We start from the raw sequence: 24,872 nt of genomic DNA, 5'->3' as shown, positions 1-24,872 counted from the left end.
GGCAGGACTCGCTGCGCGTCTTTCTCCAGGGGCTCTCCTCCTTCCCCCTGCCCGCTGCAGCGACAACTCCCCGAGGTCCCGCGCAGCGACAAAACCCCCGGCTCCCCTCCGCTCCGGCTGCTTCCACCCGTTTGCTGCCAGGCCAAACGCTGCCGCTGCTGCGGGCGGGATCGCCCCCCTCGGCTCCGCCACGGATTTTGGGCAGCGCCTGGCACCCCCCCCCGGTGCCCCCAAGCCCTCTCCTTGCTGGGAAGCGGCGCGGTGCTGGCATGGGGCCCCCGGGGCCGGGGCCGGATACGCTCCGTGTAAAGCTTGTGGAGACACGGGCCGGCTGCGCTTCTCGGCAGGAATACGTTATTGCTCAGGGAATTACCGGGGCATGAGGAGTACAGCCCGAGATAAACAGCGAAAACCCAACGGCAGCCTCGGAAACAAGCCCCCCCCCAGCTTAGGAGCCTGCAAACCCTAACTCATCGAAAATCCCCGCTAACGTGCCGGGTGTTTCTCCAAACGAGCCCCCGAGCAGAAAGGGCCTCCCTTCGGATGCTGCTGCCGCCAAGCAGGCTCCTGTAAATCCTCCGGCGGCTGCGGAAGGGGGGGAAGCGGGGGGCCGCGAGGCTCGGGCCCTGGCCGCGCAGCCGTGGATGCCTGGCATGGCAGCGGCCGCGCCGGCTGCGTCGCCAGTGGCTCCCCGGCGCTTTGCCTTTTATGGTGCAAGCGCTGCCGGCCGCCCTGCCCGGCCCTGGGGAAGAATCCCGAGCCGGGATGCAGAAAAACACCTAAATCGGCCCAAAGGGCACGCGAGCGGGTGCCGCTTCCCGCGTTACCCCCCCCCCCCCCAGGGTCAGCATCGCAAGGGACGACTGCTGTCCCGCTCCTTATCGGCCCGGCCGGCCCCTCGCGGGGAGATTTCTCGCTGCACGCCGTGGAGCCGCTCCGCAGCGAGACAAAACACCGTTTGTTACCGCTGGAAGGGCCCAGGCCCCGCCGAGGCCGCCCAAAACAAACCCCCCAGGGTCGCCAGACACTTGACTGATAATTCATTTTTTTTTTTTCTCTTTGAGGCAATGCCCTGGCTGCCCATACCAAAACCAACTTCATTTTCTCTTTCCCACAAATTATGAGACGTTGTCTTGATTTTGGGGCTGGCAGGTGCGCAGCAGGGCTGGCACAGCCTGAGTTTGTCACCCCCCCCCCAGCCTGCCAGGAGGGGCTCAGCGAAACCAAGCCGGCGGCACAAAGCTTCTCCCCAGCTCTGCGGGCAAAGCACGGAGGGGAAAAGGCCCTGAGCCCACGGCCGAGCCCAGGAGCAGCCGCCAGGGACTCGGGGCCGCCCTGCTTTCCCCCGGGAGCTGCTTATCGAGCTCCAAGGAAAGCCCGGCGGGGGAGCAGCGCCGTGCCTGCTCCCGGGCTGTCTGCATAAAAGGAAATGGCAACCACGGCCGCGCCGCTGCCGCCCGTCCCTCGAGCCGGAGAGGAGGGCGCTTTTAGGGCGGTGGCGGTGCCAGGGCTGGGGCCGAGGCTGGCACGAACGCGGCGAGCTCAGCCACGGCTCCCCGGAGCATCCTTGGCTGCTGCCGCCGGGACAAAACGTGGGCGCCTGCAGGCTGAGCCCCGCCGCCCCTTCCCACCTCTGCCGCAGAAGCTGTCGCGCTGCTCCTGGGCAGTGCCACCTCCAAGCTTCTGCTCTGGAAAACATCCCCGTTTCTACCTCTTTGGACAGGCGGAGCAAGGTCCGACCGGGACCCAGCGCGAACAGCCCCAGCGGCACCGTGCTGGGGCTGCGGGCAGCCCGCGAGGGGCACCAGCGTCTCCTGGTCGTGGCGGGGGGGGGGCTCGGCCTTGCCTTGCTTCTCTCTTCGCATTGCCTTGGCCACCGAAACCACCCTCGCCTGCCTGCCAAGCCCCAGTTCTCCCCCCCCAGCAGCACGACGCCCGCTCTCCACCCCTGCGGTCACCCAAATGTGCAGCCGGGACAGGCTGGGGGCGGGGGGGGGAACGGTCCCACAGGAGCTCCAGCCACGAGCTGCCCACGGGGGCTCTGCTATAAATAACGCCCTGACGGCCCTCGGAGGGAACGCCGTTGCTCCAGATGTTGCCCGGGTTTGCCATAGCAACATCACAACAGGATGCGACATTCGGCCGTAAGGAGCGCGGCACCGCAGAGGGCCGCGGCTCCACCAACACCAGAACTTGGGGTCCCGGGTGGGCTCTGACACCGAGCCCGGGGCTGGGGCAGGGCTCCGTGCCCACCGAGCCGCTCTCAGGGCCGAGCAGGCCAAAACCTCCCCAAGCCCACCCCGAGGAGCCCGAGGCTCGCTCCTCCATCGCCTGCGGCCGATTTGCCCGGCTGGCGAGCTGCCGCCCTCGTGCCCGCGGCGCCGCGAGCGCAGCCCGGAGTCGTGCCTCCCGTGACATGCACCCAGCCCTGCTGGGGGGGAAGCTAAATCATTTAATTCACCCCCCATGACTCCGCGGACACCCTGCTCCTCACCCTGTGCACGTGAGGAGCGGGGCCGTTAGCACCGGCGAGGCGTGAAGCCAGCAGCAACCGTCGGCTCCTTCCCTGGCCTGGCTGCCAGTGCCCGTGGGGTCAGATCCTGCGCCTCGCCCCCGGTGCCACGGGGTGGAGGAGGGCAGGCAGGACTTGGGGCTCGGCTGCCCTTGGCAGGTGGGCGGCGGACGCTGCCCGCCCGAAGCCAAAGCAGAAAAACCCCTAAAAAGCAAATATTTCTGGTGGTGGTGGGTTAACAACTCGTTGAGGCAATTAGCAAAAGGGTGCCAAGAGCGGAGAGCATCCCCAGCCTGCGCCTTGCTCCTCTGCCAAGGTAAACACTGACATGTTCCTCCCCGAAGCGGCTCCGAGAGCGAGAACAATCCCGGGCAGTAACAAGACTCCTCGCAGGGCTGCGAGGCCGATGCTCGCTGTTTGCCTTTAAAGGCAAAATTTGGTGGATGCCCAGGAAGGGCTGGGCTCGGCTCGCGCCGGGGTGGATCGGGGGGCGGCAGCAGGCTCAGCTCGGGGCAGAAGATTCGGCTCCCCGGCTTCCACGCTGGGTTTTGCTTTTCAGAGGCGAGCGCTGGGCAGGTCGGTGGGGATCGCAGAGCCCCCGGCGCTGCCGGAGCACCGAGTCCCCTCTCCAAATAAGTCCTTTCCCCGCGCCGCGCGGGGCCGGCTCGGCACGGAGCAGGCGTCGCTGTCGTGTGACTGCTCTGCTGCCGGCGCTGGCTCCCTGCGGGTCCTCAGAGCCAGCCTGGGGCTCTGAAACGAGGCTGGACAGAGAAACACTGATTTCTGTTCTGCTTCTGTCTCCGGGATTTAAGCATATTTCTATTTTGTTCCCTTTTCCCCTGAAAAAAAACCTGCAGGTGAGCCCATGCCACAACCCGGGTGCGTTTCCGTGCTGCTCGCCGTCCCAGCAGGGCAGCTAAAACACGTCCAGCACGGCAAGGACACAACCAAGAGGGACAAAGGCTTCTCCCAGTCGGGCCTTCGGGGTGGAAGAAGAGAGCCAGGACCCAAAGGAAGCAGAGAGCAGCCGGGAGCACAGCTGGGAAGAGATTTCACAGGGCAGGGGAGATGGGAGCCAGGGGGCGGCCGCTGCTCGGACATTTCGCGCTGGTCGCATCCTTCTCTTTCCACCCCGCCCTTCCCCATGGCCGGGCTGATCCTTCCCCACCCCCCAAAACCACTGCAAACCACATTTGCAAAAGGGGGAAAAAAAAAGTTTATTTTTCTCACGAGAAGCACATAAAATATACAGTACATTTTTACAAACCAAAGTAAAAAAAAAAGTGCATTATGCATCCCCTACCGCGAACGTACAGTACAAAAGATACTGCGTATTTAAATATAAAACCAGAATTAAGAAATACGATGAAATAGAAGGAACACTGTTATCACAGAGTACAGCAATGCACTGGGACAGCTCCACGTTACTCCCCCACCCCTCTCCTGCCTGCGGCCGCTGCCGGGCCGACCCCGTGGGACGGGCAGGACGCCTACGGGCATCACACGGACCGACAACGCCCGGACTGGAAATAAGGTGCCGGTTTTGTGCATTTGGGGTTTTCTGTCGGGATGGGGCCGGGTTGGGGCCATGCCCGGCAGTTGGCTGAGCACCCCCGGGCCCCCCCCATTTCTGCGCTTCGATAAACAATGCATAGATAAACGGGGGCACCGCGCACGGCGCTGCCTTGCCGTGGCTCTGAGCCGGGCGGAGGGGAGGCATCGAGCAGCGCCGAGCCCCGCGGGCTTGGGAGGTCGACGTGCGGAAGTGGTAACGGTCTCACTGCCACCGGATACACCAAAAGCACCAAAGAAAAATGAACAGCAAACAGCAGAGTTTAACAGCTCAGCATAAATACACAGTATTTGTAAACTATTCTTAAGGCACTCAATTGTAAAAGAACAATTACGATACGTGGAAGAGGAAAAAAAAAAAAAGACATCTACCTTCTCATGCAACAAATCTAACGAAGTCTGCGAGCGTCAGGTTTGGCTACAAACCCCCCCCCGAAATGGCACACGAGCGCTTCTAGCGCACGTTGGCCGCGAGCACGGCTCGTCCTGAGCTACGCCGCTGCCCGACGGCGTCGTGCCGCACAAGGGCTGCGCGGGGGCATCGGTGGCAGCGCCGGGCTCCAGCGGCAGCAGCAGCGGTCCGCGCTGCACCGCGCCGCGGTTTGTGCACAGCGGGGCTTGGCAGGCACTCGGGAAAACAGGAAGGAAACGAACGTGTTCGCTTGCATCAGCTAAGGGCGTCTTCCCGAGCTTCTTCAAAGCCGAGCCCCTGCTTCTTCCCTGGCCAGGCAGCAATGGGGAGCGCAGGAAGGTGTCCGCAGGGCTGGGAAAGGAGCTGGCAAAACGCGCGGTGTCGAACACGAGCGACCACGCGAGCGGCCTCTGCAAGCCTCAAGGCTGCCGGGTGCGCTGGGACCGGAGCCGAGCACAGCACCAAAACGGGCCCTGGGCGGCTGCACGGAGCCTGCAGGCATCAGGCAGAGCCCCGGCCCCCCCCCGCTGCCCGTCCCCTGCCACCCAGCAGGCATCAGAGGCCGGTACAGACGCAGACAGCACCAACGATACGACTGCCAGCCCCCAGGGCCAGGCCACCTCGGGCAGACGCTGAGCACGGGGGAAGGTCAGGCTCCAAAAATGAGCCCCCGTTTTCCCACCCTAAACAAGGCAAGGGCTCGCGCATCTCCTCCAGGGTTCCCTCCCGCCGAGCTTCCGCTTCCAAGCACCTTTCATGGGACAATAGGAAACGTGCCTTTTAAAAGGTCCACGAAATCTGAGACTCCTTAACGAGGGACGCTTATTTACTGGTTCCCAGTCCCCGTAATTCCTTACGCTGTTAATATAAAAGGGTAGGGTCTTCTACTCGAGGAAAAAGAAGCAAGTTCTGGGTTTTAGGGCAGTAAGACACAGCTCCCTTTCTCAAGGCATCGTTTTCGATTAACACAGGCTCGGAATGACGGCTTGCGGTCCTGCTTCCTCTCTCACCTCAACGAGGGGATTTTTAAGAACGGCTTTGACAGCGCTTGCACAGGTTTGGAGCTCACGCTCCCAGCCTGCGCGTTCACAAGCAGACACATCGGTCTGCCAGCCCCGACCTCCGAGGTCTGTTTTGACCCCCAGGCCTGCTTCAAGCTACGGCCCTGAAGGAGCGGGCAGCTGTCACGGTTCTGGGGGGGACGTGGGGAGCCCCGGCACCGGGAGCACGTCCCCTGTGTGCTTCCCAAGCTCTTCCCTCACCCGCACCCTCGCTGCTCCGGTCTCTCCGCAGTGAGCCCGTTTTTCTGCTTGATGTTCAAGGCCTGAAGCCCGAGGCTCGTGCCCAGGTCTGCATGGCCCTCCCGGGGACGCAGCCTTTGAGTCGGCCTCGCAGGTCGCGCAGGCAGCGGGTCCGGGGTGATGGAGGAGGCAGCACGGTCTCTGAGCCAGGACTTGCCCTCCAGTGGCCAAATCCAGGCAGCTGCAGCACCGCGGGGAGGAACCCGATGCTCTTTAACCACCCTGCGCGGCTCTGGCTGCTCGGGGAGGTGGAACCAGCACCCTGGGCCCCCAAACCCTGCGCGTCCCACGGGCCGTGCGCCCCCAGGGAAGAGCGGGATTCACCCCCTGGCAGCACCGTGGGAGTTTCCCCACTGCCACAGGCTGCTGGGAAAGCGAGGGCAGAGGAACTGATCCTCATCCGAAGACAACAGCACTCATCGCAGAAGACGCATGCTCACCTATTGCCTGCTGGGGTTTCAGCGCACAGGGCACCGGGAGAGCCACCGCTCCTCCCCAGGCATCGCGTGCCACCGACGGCCTGAGCAAGGGTCCCCACCGCCGACACAGCACCACACAAAGCTTCACCAGGGTCCACAGCCACTTACTGGCCAGGCTCGTCATTATTACCGGGACATTACAAACCACGACGACAGCAAGAACACCCAAAGAACAAGACACCTCTCCGCGCGGGCACGAGCCTCCGACAGCAGCACAGTCCGGACGCCATTCCGTCACCGACATGAGACAACGACAATTCACCTGGTCACGCAGCAAGGGACTAACGCCAGCAGGTCACACCGTCGATACGAACACAGCTTTACACTCCTTCACGTGACGAGAGCGCTCAGCGCAGTAAAGCCCGTCTCCGCTCCTCCGGGACTTTACAGCTAACAGTAAGGGAATACCTTCGGTCAGCGGTAAGCACTGTGGGAAAAGCCTCTCAAAAAAAAAAACAACAAAACAAAACCAAACCCAGACTAAAAGTCAGCAAGAACAGAGGTAGTGTTCGTGTCACCATTTTAAGGATTTTTCCACAAGCGCTTGCTTTAGCTAGAGACTTGTGTTTGTTCTGTAAAAAAAAAAGTCATGACTAATTATTTTGCTGAGACTTTGAAACGGAGCATTTCAGCATTTTATATATATAGATAGACGAAGAGATGTAAGGATCTATCTATATATAGACACACGCACAACACCACATTATTATACTTGGCAAACAGTACTAGAAATAGCATCCTGCAGGACAACAGGCAATTCACACACAGTCCTCTTCTAAGCCATGCAATACATTTTATTTTCCCTTGTGCCATTCATCATGACCCATCACGTTTCTTTTTCTCCCCACGGAAGAGTACACGGAGGGGAAGAGGCGGCGGCATCGGATGAACTACTGCAAGTCGGATGGTAAAACTGCATCGGTGCAATGAATAAACGCCTTAAAAAAAACAAACAAACAACAGAAACCAGAAATCCAGCCTCCCTCTTACTCCCCCCACAGAAGGCATCAACTTTTGCCCATCCAAAGCGTATTCTTCAAGTTTCCGACAGCCGGCTTCGCCGCCAGCTTGGAGCTGGCATCCGCACTCCTCGGAGTGGGCTGTGGCTCACAGAGCACGGAAGACTCGCTGGAAACGGCCTCTTTCGAGTCCGTTACGGTTGACACGTCCATGTCGCTGGACAAGTCCTCGGAGGACAAGTTAAGACACCCCAGCTTGGCGAGGGAATTGGACCTTTTCAGAGGAGACGAAACAGTCAAACCAGCCAGCCGCAGCCGGGTCTCGATCTCCTGAGTTCGCTGCTTCACCAGGCCGGGCTTGCCCCGCACGCTGTGGATGCTGTCGCTGCTGGAGCTGCGCGTCAGGTTGGAGCTCCGGGAGGACGAGGGGGTGTAGCAGATGGTCTTCAGGAAGTCCTTGGTGAAGCTGCTCGTGTGCTCCAACCTGCACACGACCGGCGTGGAGGTTTTCTGAGAGATCCCCTCCAGCAAGCGCCTGACCTCTAACTTCACTTCGTTTTCGGCATCTTCGGGTATCAACGGGGCTGGTCTCAGAAGAGGGACGAGGCCGTGATGTGAAATCAGGTCTTCGCTTTCCTCCGCGATGCTGGGCTCAGCCCTGCTCAGGGAGCCCTCTCTGAGCAGGGACGAGGCATCCGAGGGCAGGCTTTTCAACCGCTCTAGTTCTTTGGTATGTTTTCTGACCAAGCCCGCTTTCTGCAGCTGAATGAGAGACTCCTGATGCTGCATTAAGTAACTGTTTGCGGTCGGCTTTTCCAAGTCTTTACTGAACAGCATGTACTTCAGATCCTTGGTGGGTTTGCTGTCTTTCCTGGCTAGAGACTCTTCTTTCACCACTTCTGCACTAAGGAGGCTCTTGTCACAGTGCGAGTTTCTCCTGGGCTGCAGGGTTTTGACCGGGGTTTTTGGTGCATCCTTTCCTTTCTCTGAAACGTCGCACTGCTGATCAGCCACCAATCTACAAGTACCAGCTTCCAAAGTGCCAGTTCCCGCTGACAGAGGAAGCGGAGCCTCGTTATTTTTAGTTCTGATTACCTCCTCTGCGCGCGCCTTGCTGGGCAGGTGGTCCGCCAAGCCGGAGGGGATGTGGGAGAGGAGGGCCGGCTGCGTGCAGATGGCGGAGCTGTGACGCGCAGAGCCGGGGTTCAGCTTCTCGCACTGCTCCCCGAAGGAGTCGGGAGACAAGCTGGCCGAGGGGTACATGCAGTCAGCACAAGACTGATAGGGAGGTTTGACTTTACTGAGGATCCCAAATACGGCATCGTGCTGCAAGAAAGAAAACGGGTACAGGTAAATGCGCGCAGAAAGCACACGGGCAGAGCGAGAGGCACAGATCGTAACACGCATTTATAGCTAGGCAGCTTTGGAAGGAAGCCCATTTCACTTCTCTTCAGGCCCTGCAGCAGGAACAAAAGCCACGTACTTTCCCAGCAGACAACATTTTCAGTGGAAGAATACCTACCGTTTCGAGCGATGGTCATGCAAGCAAGTTGCCCAAAGCAGCTTACAGTGCACTCACACCTGTGTGCTCTCTCTCTGGCATCTAAATCCATAGCTTGGGCAAGCAAAGCCATGTTCAGAAGCACTTCGAAAAGGAAGCAGCTCATCATGGAATGAAAGGCTTTATCCAAGTCAAATGAAACTGTGCTATGAAGATGAGAAGAGCAATTTCACTTGCAGTAGAGTCAGCCATGCTAATCACCTACGTTTCAACTCCATACGCACCTCAAAATCCTCTGGGCAACTCCGTTTGCTGTTGTTGTTATTCAAGTTCTCTCTATTAAGCCTGCTCTCCTCCTTGTGCATGGACAAACGACGCTTCCACTTCTCCATTGGGTTTTCCTCCCTGATACCATCCTCCCCTGGCTCCCCGGGGCCCAGCACCAGCCTTGCCTTCCGGGGGCTGAAGTCCAGTTTCTTCTTCACCTCCTGGAAACCGCTCAGCTCCGACAGCGCCTCCGCTGTCTCCAGGCCCTTCGCCACCTCCGGCCTCCCCTCCGAAGGCACGGACGGAGGCTGCCTCACCAGCGAGGTGGCGCGCTCCGCAAGCGCGTCCCGCTCCAGCTCCTCCACGTGGAAGAAGCTCTCCCTCTCACCGGGCACCTTGTTCTCCAGCAGCGTGTCCGAGAGGCGGCGGAAGCAGTAATTATACCCCACAGGCACTTCTGGGCCGGCTCGGTTGTCCAGGTACACCGACTGCGACGGGGTGTCCAGGTCAGCCAGGCGGTTTTCGAGGTCGACGTCTAAGCTCTCGAGTAAGAAGTCGCCCGAGCCCGTGCTGCCGTCTGTGTTCTGAGGGAGGTTGCTCTCTGCCTGCTGCTTCCACAGCTTGTTGTGGCGCTGCTTGCTGGGGGAAAGGACAGAGAGACGAGTGAGAACAGTCAAGCTGCTGCTGACAGCCACGGCAGAAGCTGAAGGCTGCTCGGCTGCAGGAGCATCCCTCCCTCTCTCCTTGTGGAGAAGATTCACGACCCCGAACAGCCAGGCTGGTTGGCAAATGCAGCCCTGCATTCCCATCCAGGCAAAGCCATCTCTAGCACCAGGACTTCGCCCATCACGCCTGCCTACTCCACCACCTCTTTGGCTCAGACGACTCCTGGCAGGGCCCTGCACCACACACACGATGGGAACAGAGACGTCTGCCAGTGCAAAATGCCCCGCACCAACGCCTCTCCACACCTCACGGCACAGTTTCTGCTGAACCAGAGTGAAAATTTTCCTCCTCTTTCCCCACTAGAGCAGAGGCCAAGTCGAGCATGCAGAAACCCTTATTAGAGACTGCAGCACTTGCAGCGACAAAGCCTCATGATTGGCGTGGTCACCCAGAACCGCGAACGATGTGCCTCCAACACTGCCTGAGCTCAGTTCTGCCTCATAAAACAAGAACAATGTTTTGCTGAACAGCGTTGGCTGCTGAGAAACACAAACACGCTTCCCAAGCACAGAGAAACCCTCGATGAATTAAACCAGAGCAGATCTCCCTAGAAGACAGCTAATTTCCATCCGCGGAGGCCTGGCATAGAAAAGGTTTAGAAAAGCACAGTTAGCCCAGGCTTCTGCATCTGCCCTTCAAAGGGGAACCCCTCTGGACGGCGGTCTGCCTTCAGACTGCTCCACCACGCACGCTCTGTCACCGTCTTTGTATTGCAACACACGTCTTGTGCTCAGTGGCAGAGGAACCTACTGCCCGAACAGAAATCCACGGAACTCCACTAATATTCCGTGATATACTGAAACACCAGAGGCGTTGCCTACAACCAGGTCCTTTTGTTTCCTGCAAGCCACCTCTCCATTCGTTGTCACCTTACCTTGCATCTAAAATGCCTTCGTATTCCAAAAGCTGTCTCATGAAGCCTGCATTTGGTCTTGCAATGCTGCGTTTCTGCTTCACGTAATTGTAAGCCTTTTCCAGCGACCAGCCAAATTCCTTCATTGCATAAGCTATAACAGTAGATGCCGACCGGCTCACGCCCATTTTGCAGTGCACCAGGCACTTGGAGTGATTCTTCCTGCAGGACAAAAAGGACAGCGTCTCATCTTTGTGGTTATTTTGTCTGTTGTTAGCATGTAAATGGTAGAGGGGCAGTACTTCGTCCTCCTGACCACCCTAACGCCTTAGCTAAGCAGGTGAGAAATGTTTTGGACTAAGGTGGCCACGAGAAGAACCCTGCTCCAGAAAAATAAAGAGGTAGAGAAGGGCAGCCTCAGCCGTGCCACCATTTCAGAGACCTCCCACGAAGCCCCCCGCCTGCCTGCCCAAGTCTTTGGGCACAGGAATAAGCAGGAACAACCCGAGTATAAAGGCCCAGCAGTGTTTCATGGCCTTTGTCACCATCTCTTGGGCTAGTCCAACACGGACACGTGTTGGAGTATTTCCAGAACACCTCAAGCAGAGGAAGCGTCCTCGTTTCCTTTTGGAAGCGAGACAAAATAATAGTAATAAATAAAAACCGTAGGCTAGGAGCGGGTTAACGCCTGCGCCGGAAGAGGCAAAGAACACGGAAGCTCCAGGGACACAGAAAACCCCTGGGAAAAGATGTGACACAAAAGCCCAGTTGCCACCTTCAGCTGTGGTGTGGCTTGAGGAGGGTCCAGCACGCGGGGCACGGTGTCACTCTCGTCACCCAGACCTGGAGCAGTTTCTGCTGGGGCTCGGCTGTGCCCTCGCACTAAGCCACGTCTCCCAGCCCACTTACTTGGCCTTGTTGATGAAGTGATACGCCTCGTTCCAGTGAGCCAGGAGGTCTGTGGTCTCCTCGTCGTACACCCGGATGTTGTGATAGGCGAACAAACCAGGAAAAAAGTTATCTATTTCCCTGGTCACATTCAAAATGTAGTCAATGCTGTGGAGAACGAAAGATAGAGATGAACCACCATGGTCACGGAAGGGGAACCAATACACACGAAGTCCATGAAATCTGACAAAACGTGAGCTGTAAGATTTTATCTGCAGCCTTAACCCTGATCTCCCGGGACAGGTTATGACAAATCACACACAAGACATGCAGGGCCTGTCCGGTCACTCACCTCTCACTACCAGCATATCCCATTCAACAAAGCAGGACCGGGAGCACGAGAGAGAGAAGTTTATTTTAGCCTATCTGCCAAGGCTTTGTAACCTACTCAAACTCCCCGCTGTTTGCTGCACACTTTCTATTTCAGCACTCCAGAAGTGCAACAGCACTTGGGCAAAAGCTGGGAAGAGAACCCAGGAATCACAATGTTCAACTGCAGGCTTTAACTATGAAACCAACCTTTCCTCTTCTTTCTGATCAAAAATACGAAATAACAGTCGCATGGTATCCCCTGATTCCTGCCAAATATTACAGCAAGGTTTACGATGTACCCTGGGAGAATGAGCGCCCATATCGATTTATTACTTTACACCATTCAGGCAAATCAAGGGCACAGGATGTTTCTTTCAGAATTCGTCCAGCTTCGACTTTTAGACACTGCACGTCACAATACCCTCACCACAGAGCAGAAGTATTAACATGCCGGTCGATTTCCTTGCTTAAAGATGTTCAGACATCTGTTCCCAAGGACTCCAAACTAAAACATTTTTAGTCATGCTCTTGAGCAATAGTTTTCAGTTTCTCATGTCAGGGTTGGTGCACGCCTTGGGCAAGCAGCAGATATTTATACGCTGCAAAACTCTCACTCGTCCAAAAAGCGTGAAAGTAAGTCGTGCCAAGAAGCGGTGCGGTGATGAGAGCGTGGTGAAAGACAGCCCTGCAGCTGCCTGCCTGGGCAGGTGAGACGGAGCTCGCTCATCCCCAGGAAGTTCTGCTCCATTTCGATAGAGTTTTTCCTAAGCACAGCGCTGTAATTGCTCTTCCACAGCCTGCAGGAACTCACATCTGACAACAGTACGTGCGTCCGTTGCACATTTGGCTGCTACACGCTGGGGAGTGCGTGTGTGTGTGTGCCAGACATCCTGACACACTTCAAAAATGAGAAGTTTTGTTATTTCCACTCCCCCTGTGATGGAAATGAGTTAGGAAAGACTTCCTAATCAAGGTCCCGATGATAAGTTACCCACATTGCTAGGAACGGACCCAAAGGACTGGAGGATTCAGAGCCCGAAAGGAGCGGTACTCACCCCGAGCCCTGCAGCTCCTCCAGGTTAGAGGCGTTCCACTCTGACCCCTGCAACAGCCACGGGTAAGTCACGTTACAAAGGAGCCCGAGACCCTCCCCGTTTTCTAAGATTTTGCAGTGCCCCAGCCTCAGCAATATTCATTCCTTAGCCGTCAACTGAAATGCTGCTAGCAGCCTCTGGGCACAGTTAGCACACCAGTTTCGGGACGTTGCGGGGAATGCAGGATGCTGCCTGGATTACTTTAGCAGCCCACCCAGGCTCATCCTCAAATGCAGCACGAGGACAGTTCCCAGTCCCTCTGAAATCAGAAGAATTAAGGACAACCAGGCCGAGGGGCCGTGCAGGAAAAAATCCTGTATGACACAAGAGTCAGAGACAGTTTATCCCGTGTCGTTGTGGCCCAGACACTCTGGATTTTTAACCACAGAGATAAATAGTGCAGAGAAAGACAAGTAACAAGTAATTACACGTGGCATGACTGTGATCACAGGTATACGAGAAGCGAGGCAAATCTTGAAAGTTCTGGGGGTGATCACCTTGGATCTCACCCTATCCACAAAATGGAAAGCTAGGAAAGGTTTAAAAAGCAGGTTTTTGCCCCCAAACATCAACACTTCCTCTGACTCTCTCCAGGAAAAACAAACTAGAAGTGACCCAAACATAATGGGCACAAATGTGCTCATCTCAAGCAAGCCTTTGTTCCAGATGGCAGCGCCTGGTTTTGCTTGCAGTACCATCTAGTGGCAAGAGATTACACACAACGCACACCTTCTGCATAAAACTCGAAGAGCACATCACCCGCATCACCTTCAGCCTTGTTCTTTTTGTAGTTTTGGCCATGCACACACACAACTTGATAGGCTCTGTTGAGAAAACCAATGTAGTGACCCTCCCCAGAGCCAAAAAGAGAACAATTGTCACACAGGGCAGCACTCACAGCTAGATCCCTTCGTTCAAATTATCTCCATTGATAAAAATATAATATAATCATTGCTTTTACAAGCAACATGACTCCTCGAGTATTCCGCATGGAGGGCTGGATAGCAGGCTGTAATCTTTTGCTCACACTGCACTATTCAGCCTTGACGCCAAATCCAGATCCCCCTGAGCCCCCGACTTGTCAGCTCACTCCCACTGAGTCTCCAGCTCATCTGGAGCTCCTATTACAGCAACTTACCAGATACAAATGATCAAAAATCAGAGACGGTTTGTCCATCTGACCCAGGATAAGCAGCATTTCATTGTCTATAAATTCCTTGAATTCTTTCAAGTTGCAATTCATGTGTTTCTCCAGCTCGTTTCGTATCTGCAGAGCAGAAAACAAAGGATGCCACCTAGAATCTCGTCTGTTCAATAGAAACATTTATTGGCACTCCTCTACAAAATAATTTTTCTATACTTCATTAGAGGCGGCAGCAGGGATTTGACCTTTTGGAGACAAGGAATCCCACTACGTGGCATCTCTCTCCAAGCATGTTAGGCCCACAAATTTAAGATCTGTACAGAAAGCTTCAGATAACATCCAGGTACAAAACAATTTTTGAGGTACCTGCTTCTTAAAAAAAAAGAAACACAAAATTTGAAATAAAAAAAACAAGACCCTGGAGAACAACTAGGAAACAAGAAACCCATCAGGAGCAAGAAGTGAACAGTAGCAATACTGGTGAAGAGAAAGCTTTCTAATAGCCTTCCTTTTTCAAAATGTCCTGACACACACGTACAGTCCTTTCACTGCACCTCAGCTTCAAGAAGGCGTAATGCAAAGCAACACAGCTTTGTTGAACCCACCTTGGAAAACGGTGGGAAAAAAAATCATACCATCCTGACTGCACCAAGAGTTAAGAATACATAAACAGACAGACGAGTTCTCAGCTTACGCCTACAGCTTGTAATGCTGCTGTTACACAAGAGTGCATCCAAACCCTTCAGTGCTAAGCTTTAGGAAGGAAAGCCCTGCAGTTTAACAGCCTTCCTTGCAAAACAAACAAAAATCGAACCCAAAAAGAACTATTACCGTTTGCTTTGAGAATGCCTGCACTGCGGATGCAGGCATTTACATCACCCTGTGGGACAGATCCAAACTAGTTTTAGCCTTGACTTGTGATTCTTCATCCAGAGACTCACCAGCAAAGTTTTGCCTGTATGCCTCTCTGACATTGTTCAGGAACAAAGAAAATAAAACGTTAAGATGAAGCCAACAAAGATAAAGACGCTGTTTTTAGCGCACCATTTGCTCTGTGCTGTCTCTGAGCAAGTCCAGGATACTCATCTAAAACAGCCGTGTATACTCACAGTGGTGAGGGCTGAACCCACCAACTGCATCTTTTGAGAGTGCTACCTTGGCTTGTGTAATTCACAAGGATGTACTGAGGAGTAAGGGACTGCAAATTCATTCCTTGGACATGCCTGCATCAGCTACAAGCAGCTGTAGTGCAAGGATCACCTCGGATGCCACTCTGTTGGCAAAGATCAGACACTTTACGCTTCAGAGTCACACACTTGTTACTAAGGTCCTGAAAAATGCACTCTGATGCTGGTATTACCCTGCTTTACCTGCTAGAGAAACAGGGGTATAGCAAAGACAGAGTAAAACCTCTAGGGATCAATTGGAAATACAACCTCTAAAGCCAGTGGCATCCAGTCATCTGGAGTCTCTGTCAGTACAACACTCTGCAGAAAAGGAGTCTAGCACGAAAAATAAAGTAGCAGGAATTTTTATATTTACCTCCTTCGAAGTCACATTTTCCAGGTCTTTGCTCATCATGATGCTCCGGAGTTTGGCTTTAATGAGCCGTTCTGTTCGTTCCCTTTCAGTTGGCCTGGAAGGTAAGCAGAGAGGAGGTCTCCTTCCTGAGCTGTAAACATGCTCTCCAGGGACGGTGCAACTTGTACGGGACAGAGGGATGGTGGGAAGGACTTGCATTACAAGCAACTTGACCAGAATAATGGAAGAAAAACATTTGAAGGTATTTATGAATAGAAAGGAAATGAACTGCCAGAGGAACAAAAGGGAGAAGGTGAGATTTCTTTTGTGAGCCAAGCCAACTTTGTCTAGTAAAATTGAGAACTGACTTGTCAACAAACAGAGCTGGAGAGTCGGGGCGGGTGGACTCCAGGTCCTGCATTGCATTCCACTCGTTGATGCAGCTCTGGTCGGAGCTGATGCAGCTTTCGTAGTACGTGGCCCAGACCAAGGCCATCCCACCGGGGAAGTAGTTGTACCTTCTTGCAACTTCGCAGGCTTTATGGAGGATCTGTAAAGCAGACCTGCAAGTTTGGAGAACAAATGTGTGCAGACGTGAGCAACAAACAGAGAGAGAGCAGGATCTCAAGTGATTTTTCACTGAGGAAAAAGATTTTCACCACTGCTTCTTGCGGTTTGCTTTCTGAGAGCAGCAGCTTTATTGTATCAGAGTTCAGAGGAGGCACCTTGGAGGCCTTCTAAGAGCTGAGCTGAGGCAGAGGCTGACATTTTCTCCTGATTAACAGGCAAGCACAAGGCACAAGCCACTCTGGGATCTAATCATTAGCTAACTTGTAAAGCCAGACCCAAGAAAAATAAAGAATACAGACAATCTTCAAACCACCTTCAGCAAGGAGTCAAATGCGTATTTACCAGCATTCTTGGCCCCTGACACGCTCCAGGGACAGGGCCAAATCGGGTCATTTGTTTTTGTAAATTCTACGGTTACTTTTTCCTTCGTTCCCTCCTCTTTTTTTTTTTTTAAAAGGCTCTGCTCTGAAGATGTGCTTGTAGTGAAGCTATTAACCACATCTAAGGTTGCCAACAGGAGGGGCTGAGCTCAAAAATGACAGGAACAAGAGTTTCACCTGTTTCTGTACCAAATCATCCCTAGCACGTCACCCTTCTCTACATCTGCATCTTTTTCCTATCACATGCCCCAAGGAGTAGGATCTCATGAGGCTCTGACAGGAGCCAGCACATTGCCCAGGCCAAGAGCCATGTTCTGTTTGGGGCAGGGTAGCAGCCTCTTCAAGAAGACATTCGCTGGCACAGCCGCTGCTGATTCAGCCCTCTCCGCTTCAGTGTTTTGGAATCCCTGCACATGGGAGGGGTGACAGGAGCTGAAAGGTGAACGCGATCGCAGAGTGGCACGGAAAATTTCCACGCGGCAGGAGCCCCAGCAAGGAGGCAGAGAACTGGAAATGCCATCAGATTGGCGATGGCTCGTGAGACTCCTTCAGACAGCTAGAAAAGTATGCACAGGGAGGAAAGACTGGGTTTGCAGCCTGATGAATTCAAGTTGGGCTTTTGTGTTTATACATTTCATTAGTGCCATTTCCCATCACCCTTGTGTTAAAGAGCATGCAGCTGCTCCAAACAGAAGCAGGAGAAGATGCTGTTTTCACATCTACTCCCAGAGTCCCTTTATAGTATTGCTACCAGCTGACACAGGGAAGCAGCAACTCTGCTTCAGCTCACTGAATTCCAGTTACGGAGAATGCTAAAATGCAGTTTGTTTATTTGTTTTTAATTTATTCACAGAAATGAGAGTCTCTTTTTCAATAAGGCTAATTAGCATCCATACCACATGGCTTGCACCGACACTGGCTTGAAGATGTGCATTCTCCCTGCAGTGCTCACGCTGAAGCCACTGAAAGAGAGGGGAAAAAACAGTCACAAACTGCTCTTCTCTGCATCTCAAGCTGTGCTCTACAAACAGCTAATGCAAGACAGCTACAAGAGCACTCAAAAAAAAAAAAGTCAAGGTTGAGAATTTCTATCACTGATTTTCCAGCATCTTCCCCCCCAAAAATGGGGAGCGGACACCTTTCCCTGCTGTACGCTGCCAGGAATGGGAGCTCCACCCTTTGAGCAGGATTTCAGAAAACATTTTCTGGGTATTACAGGTTCCACTGAGCAGTCTGAGGGCAAAAAAACCTCAGTGTCTGAATAAAAAACCTGCAGATATGAATTCCAAATTGGAACTTCATTTGCACAGTGATAGAGAATCTCTCTTAAAGCAGCCCCCAGAAGGGAAAGACATTCACATCTATCCTTTTAATGTGGTTTCTTACCCATCACCATCAAGATGGATTTTAGTATCACTCCACAGACGAAGAACCATTCCTATAGTGCAGCTTTTACTGGAAGAGAAACGTTAAGGATGTTAAATATAGGCCACAATGCGGTCATGCCAATATCCTCAATTATTAATACTCGTTAATTTTTAAAATCCTCAAGCCTTGCTCTAGTAATTCCTCGTAATATCGTAGGCCATCAAATGCACAACACACAAGGAGACCGGCAACTGAAGTCTAAAGGTCTACTCTGACGTTAGCATGCCGATTGCTCCGCTGAGCTGGAGAACCAGGAATGAGAATCCCCAGCTCTTCTCTTCCCCCACGCCGCCTGCCAGAAAGCACTGCAGGATTTCCCCCATCACCTTTCCTGCTCGTAAGCTCATCACCCCCTTAAGCTCGGTGCAAGGAAGCTCCCTAGCAGCACATAAAAGCAGATCCCAGCGATCTGGCTGCAGAGATTCAGGTTGCAGCGAGGCAGAAAGCGAGCCTTGGTAGGTGGCAGAGCAGCCGCCTGCCCTCTCCAAAGAGGACCCCAGGGGCCTTTCAAAGGATTGTGCGTTCAGTTTGCACTTCATCGCTTTGGCTGGTAGAAAAGACAAAAAGGATTTTATGAGTATACCTAACCCAAAAGAACACTCTTATTTCAGAGATGCAATCTGGCAAGAAAGCTGTACTATAATGGGGGGGGAAGTAACTTTCAACTGCTAAATAATTAAGCTGCTGAGATATTAAAGTTTTAAAGGAAATCAAGATGCACACAACAGACAGTTAGCAAAGAGTACAGGTTTGTTTTATTCTTTCCCTTTTTTTTTTAAGCCTTCAGCCACTTTCTGCAGCAGATCAAAGGCTTTGACAGGCCAGTTTGAACACACATGTGGACAATGTGCACTCTAGAGCTCTGCGAGGAAAAGTGTTTTCTATTAAACACATGTAAAAGGAATAAAACCCACAAAAGCGCCTGACTAGTCAAACTGTCAGCAGTCAGAACACTTACAGCTGAGCAGTGACATTTCATCCCCAACACGGAGCCACGGAGTCCCTCAATAAAAGTCGCTAATGCCAACAGACTTCTTTATGCATGAAACTTTTCCTTAATTTACAAAGCCTCCAGCTTTCAGGGGAAACTAACTGAAAAAGCAGCTAACTTTACGTTTTGTCATAACTTTTGCATCTTTCCTCTTGTCTCCCACCACGCACCACCAGGAGCAAACTACTGGCAGGTCACCTCGGACTTGGAGAGGACATGGCCAACACTCCCTGCTGTTGCACGCTAAGTGTGCCATAAGGGAACGCTACGTTAGAATTTCCTCCCTAACGCCAGCAGCAGTAATTAACAGCAGACACAGAAGCAGCATGAAAGCCAGTGACAATAATCTTCTCAGGAAGGCACTGCTAGGAGTTTACCGACAGGACTCACTGCAGCGCAGAAGCTCCCCCCTTCCACTTAAATCCTCTGAGGTTTCCCAGAAAGACAACAAAAAAGTCCCACCTCAACACAACATGGCAGCGTGCTAAAATCACCGGAGAACAGAAACAACAGTCTGGAAGCTCTGACTTCTAACTCCAGCTCTGCCAAAGCAGCCCCACCTCTCCGAGCCAAGAACTTTTCTGCCTTGGTTTACTCACCTATAACTGGAACGATGTGAGAGGGTCTGCAGTAACAAAATATTTTATTTGCCTTTCAAAATATTCTGAGCCCTTATCAGTTAGACAAAGGGAACAGCTCATTACTGACACATTTGTTTGTTGTTTTTGGAGATGCTTTTGCAGGATTGCTGTCGAGGCTATTTGGCAACTAACCTTCCCGAAACAGTTCCATTGCATCATGCCATCACCAGACGTGAAGTCCGATGGATCAAATAAGTTCCAGTTTTGCAAACGTGTCTGCAGAAGTGTTTTGTAGCGAGGAGACAGCAAACTACCACAGATGAGGTAAATACCACAGCCCTACAGACGGATTACAAGTAAATGCTTTGCCCGCAACTGCGGAGAGAGCCCAGAGGTTCTGAGGAGACCGAAAGCTTTCTGGAACGAGTACCCTCTCGCCCTCACGACGGTCAGAAAAAATAACAATTGTCTCTCTTTTCTTCATAGAGTATGCAGATACATGAAAATTAACTGCTCAGGACAGTTTGTTGTTGACAAGCTTTCCCTAGAACCCAGCCTGCCCGATTTCCAAGCCAAGCCTTGCCTTAGACGTACCTCTCCTTGCTGCAGAAATCCACGCCCAGCAAAATATTCTCTTCTGTGTCCTGCCGCCCGTTGCTGTACACAACCACCATGTACCGGACTCGGTCTGTCCACACACTTTCCAAACGGACAGCCTAGGAAAAAAACCCAAAAAAACAGTCAAGCTCTGCAAACCAGCTTTTGGATAATTATCACTTCCATTGCTGACCAATATTTTTTAGGTGTAATTGTGCCCAAAAGTTGGTGAATGCACCGAACAAGAAAGAGAGACAAGCTCAGAGGCTTCCTGAAACGTTAGATGTTAGCCATGCTAGAGGGGATAATTAACATAGACTTCTCTGCAGTGACTTTTATAGCCTCTGCACATTTCTTTAAAAGAAAGCTAAAGCCCACTTGGCTGTAATTTCAGGACTGACTTAAGCCAAGGACTGACTTAAGAACAGTCTAAGTGCAGAGCATCCACTACCATCACCAAGCTCCTATCTCATCTCCTGTATTAGTATTCGTCGGCTGACTGGAAAATTAAACTTAACACATTCCAGAACAGTTTCCTGATCCAACTCACAGCCTGGACGTAGGGACCAGCCCAAGAGGAGCAGGCAGGAAAACCTGGTGGGGCTGGCAACCAGCATGGCAGACTTTAACTGTGAAACCTAAGATTTGCCAATGCTTTTTGTCACCCTATAGAGGTTTGTTCCCAATGCCTCCAATTGAAAGAAGGGCAGAAAAATGCATCTGTTCTTACCAGTTTGATTCTATCCTCACAGCGAAGGAGGTTGATCATCACCTGGAGGTGCTGGGGCAAATCACCTGCAGAGAAATCGTCAAGGGTCTCTAACTCGTTGTGCTAAGAATAGGCAGAGTCTAGACTTTTAATGAAATTGGACATTTCTTTAAGTGAAAACAAACAAACAAAAAACATTCAAGGCAGGCCAATTAACTTTGGTTAGAATTCTCTGGGACAGCAAAGTGAGCTGCTTGGAAGAGTGTTACCCGGCTGGGGTATTTGGGGGCTACCAAATACATCGAGACCACCTGTGAAGGGCATAAATGATGAAACTCTTCCATTTACAGCATCATACAGAAGGCACAAAGTTACGTGCCCCGAGGACAGGGGAGGAAGAGGCAGGAGGAACAATTCTGATTAAAGAAGGAACAAAGGAGACAGGGCCTTATGGAGGGGATAGCTGAACAGGGGAAACTTCTGAGGAGGAAGGGCTGCAGGAGGGGCGCGATTCGGGTGATCCCTTCTGTCTCAAATAAAGGGCTGTTCGTGCCACAAGTCACTTAGGCTCTAAGGCAGTGGGTACATTTCTGTTCGGTGAAAGCAAGCAAAGGGAACAAAGGCTCCACAAGAAAACAAAACAAGTTCACATCTAATAACTCGGTAAGGCACTCATAACTTTCCATACAAGATAAAATGCCGTCCGTAGGATGTTTGCTGGGTATATGAAATTGCTGACAATCAGAGACACCCAAAGCCAAGCTTGGCATTCAAACAGCCTCTTTGTGCTTGGAGTGTTTACTAAGCAGCAGACACACAGTACCACACTGTGCCTTTCCCACGTGCTCCTGCACTCAAAATGCCCAGATGATTTTATTTCTTCTTTCTTAGTAACCTCTTATTCCAAACCCGTCAACAGTAGAAGGCATAAAAATACAGGGCGAGCAGAATCTACCTTTCTTAACCCCTTATCTGCTTACTGATCTTTATGTGCGTTCACCATACAACTTTCTTCCCACCCTTTTGGGACACTGGAGGGGCGTGCAAAGGAAGGACAGGCTGCTCTCAAGCCACCATAAATGCTTACAGGCCAGATTTAGATCAGTTAACTGAAAGGGGGATTTTCTGAGACCAGAAAAGGGGATGTAAGGAGCTACGAAACGAGTCTCTGGACAGACACCTAAATCCTATTTAAAACGTGCCTCACTTTAAAATGCAGCATTGAACAAAACCAGCAACAGGCAGTTTAATAAATAAATAAATACGTAAGTAAATGCTGTCATCTGTCATATAAAGTCCCAAGCTTCAGATTACTGGAGGCTGGGAGAGCGCTCGGGAGAAATATCACTGCCACGCTGAATCCGGACCTCAGTAACCACAGAAGAGGTGCTAGAGCCCCGTGACAGCCCATTGCATTTGCCTCCCCATGGACCAAAGGAGAAGGCAAAGATCAACCCACCAAAGCAGAAGCAAGTGACATTTCTTTGTCTGAGGCTGCAGAAGACAGGGATACATACTCAGCACAGACTCTCTGGCTCAGAAGCCTTCCCTGGCTACAGAACACCGTGCTGAATGCCATAATGCCTGCAGAGAATACATTTCTACTCCAGTTACCCTTCCGAGGCAATGACAAAAGTTTAAACAAAGACACAATAATCATATGTTCCCATTCAAATCAAGTGGGCTGAAAACCTGGTTTTCCTCAGCAGGTTGTTCGAGGCCCCCCCGGTGACAGTCAGAGGAGTCATCCACCCTCCCACGCCTGCTATTAGGCTGTCAGCGTGGAGGAGATGAGCAGGGAAGCAAGAGGGAGCAGAAATTCGGTACGCGGTTTCAGCCACTACCTGCATGTTTGTGAGGATGCTGGAGGCTTCGCTGGCCCTGGGAACTGTTTCCTTGCTGTAAGAAAAGGGCCGCTCCTTTCACCATGAAAAAGCTCTCGCTTAGGCTGGAAAACAAACGACAGAGGAAGTCAACGGAAAGGAGGTATCAGCAAAGCGTGTGCTCGAGTCTGTACACCTGGGGAAGGAAGGGCTTCTCGTCCTTAAAACACAGCAGGATTTTGCCACGAGAAGCTGTTCCCAAAGGCTGATCCTGCCACTTGCAAGGCATGGCTCCAGGATTATTCATGCAGCGTTGTGTCATTTTCCACCAACATTTTATTACTTGGCCATCGCAGGAGATACTTGCCTGAGCTGTCACGGACTGGAAATGGCTTTATCACTTGATAATCAAATTCTGCAACTTAAAAACAGTAGCGGGAAAGGCTTTTTACAGGCTTAGACCTGCGAAATGACTTAAGATCAGGTTCCGAGTCAACCGGTGCCTACTAATTCCAGTTCTCAAAATTTCTCTGGAATGCAAGGACAAGAACATGCAACTATCAATCGTCTGTAGATTTACAGGGGAAGGGAGGGGAGAGGTGAAACCTGTACAGCTCAAGAGAAAGAGCTGCCCTGGAACTTCAGGGGAAAAAGCAACCGACACAATAGCAAAGGCTTTGCTCTGCTCTGGCTAGATACAACCAGCTGGAGAAACGCTGCCGATAAGAAGGAAGGTCACAGTATGTGCACACACAAACTGTATTTCCAGAGTCATCTGAAACACAGGCCCGAGAACACAGCTAACGAGAAGGCTGAACAAAACCAGCAGTTACAGTAAGACCCGGCACGAGCCTAATTACACGGTACCGTAATGCCCTCCGAGCCTTTTAGAAACAGACTTGGACATAAGCGGTAAAGTTCGCATTTCCCACAAGGCTGAAAATCAACATCTACTATGCTACCTTTTAGTTGCCACAGTAACTGCTTACGCGGCATTTCCTACCCCACTCAAAACATCAGGCAACAACCATCACAAGAGGCATTCCTTGTTACAAAGCCGAATTTTCTGCTGTCCTGCACTTCCAAACATAGATCGCCGTTAATTACGGTCTGCTATCAACTAAATATAAACGCCCCATTACGAGCCTGTGCTGCCCGGGAGTTATTTATGCTACAGAAAACGATCCCACAGGAGGTTCTGCTCCCAGCACTCGTCTGCTCTGTGCTTTATCTGGGGTCTTCGCCTCTGGGTAGAAGCGAGCGCTAACGCTCCAATCTACTCCAGTTTTTTTGGGAGACAGACATCAGTTTCATGTCTCTTCAGCTTCTGCTGCAAGTTCAGCTCTTCTCTCCTAGGAGAACAGAGCCAAGGCTCCCAAAGTTTCTACATTTTTCAACAGAACCTTCAAGCCGGATCAGGTTTAGATTTGAGATTTCCGTCTATCTTAAAAAGCAACCTAAAATTTTAGCCTAAGTTCCAGGCTCCCTAAGTCATATATCGGATCAATCAAGTGCCAGCAGGACAACCGCGCTAGTTAAAACCAGCTCTCCTCCATTTACGCTCCCGCAGCATCCTGGCACTCACCGCTCGGCTCACCAGCAAGCTGTGCCTCAACGCCAGCCCCGCAGCCTGCTCGCGATCCCAAACCCCAGCTCTGATCTGCCCGGCACACACTAGCGGCAAGAACTGCTGCAGACAAATGCTAGTTCGCTCCATAAGCGAGCCAGGAAGAGTCTTGTTGCCTCCTGCCCTCAGATCTAACAGGAAAGCGTTAAAAAAAAAAAAGGCCGGGAGTTACATACCAGCAGTGACACCACCACAATGTATAGGATATTCAGTCAGATAGCAGCCTCACGCGCACTCAGCTGGTTTTTCAGCAAGAGGAAAGGAGCGGTCAGATAACGCACAAGGAAATCGTTCACAGCATTTCTGTCTCGAGAATTTTAGGAAATACTTTGCTGGGAAAATGGAAAAATATCCCCAAGGCTGTTCTTTGATCCCTAGGGAATACTGACTGAGGCTGCTACAGCAGGACGAAACGCGGACGAGACAGGACTCTTTCCCCAAGGCATCGGTAACGCCTGCTCCAGCAGTTCATCTGGCCTGACATTCGCCTTCATTGCAGGCAGGAAATCTTCTACAGTGAGGCAGATTATTCCCAGTTGTAGGCAAGTGAGAAAGCTGTGCTGCA

General features: G+C 52.2%; 1 protein-coding gene across 2 annotated transcripts in view; it reads right to left on the bottom strand.

The window, feature by feature from the left end:
- Positions 1-3,710: 3,710 nt before the first annotated feature.
- The window catches only part of SSH1 (slingshot protein phosphatase 1), a 35,841-nt gene continuing 14,679 nt past the window's right edge, over positions 3,711-24,872 (bottom strand). For both annotated transcript variants that reach the window (XM_080559283.1, XM_080559284.1), the window contains 13 exons: positions 22,702-22,805; positions 20,879-20,943; positions 20,146-20,267; positions 17,938-18,006; positions 17,448-17,513; positions 15,970-16,164; positions 15,623-15,716; positions 14,075-14,203; positions 12,898-12,944; positions 11,492-11,638; positions 10,604-10,804; positions 9,021-9,642; positions 3,711-8,561 (listed from right to left, as the gene is read on the bottom strand). In XM_080559283.1, coding sequence (XP_080415409.1) covers positions 7,284-8,561; positions 9,021-9,642; positions 10,604-10,804; positions 11,492-11,638; positions 12,898-12,944; positions 14,075-14,203; positions 15,623-15,716; positions 15,970-16,164; positions 17,448-17,513; positions 17,938-18,006; positions 20,146-20,267; positions 20,879-20,943; positions 22,702-22,805 — 3,139 coding nt within the window. In that variant the 3' untranslated portion in view covers positions 3,711-7,283. The remainder of the gene's footprint in view (positions 8,562-9,020; positions 9,643-10,603; positions 10,805-11,491; positions 11,639-12,897; positions 12,945-14,074; positions 14,204-15,622; positions 15,717-15,969; positions 16,165-17,447; positions 17,514-17,937; positions 18,007-20,145; positions 20,268-20,878; positions 20,944-22,701; positions 22,806-24,872) is intronic.

The sequence above is a fragment of the Anser brachyrhynchus genome (assembly GCF_964034855.1).
Source record: "Anser brachyrhynchus genome assembly, chromosome: 17".
NCBI lineage: Eukaryota > Metazoa > Chordata > Aves > Anseriformes > Anatidae > Anser > Anser brachyrhynchus.
Note: the sequence above shows the minus strand (reverse complement) of the source record. Positions and strands in the feature narration are given on the sequence as shown.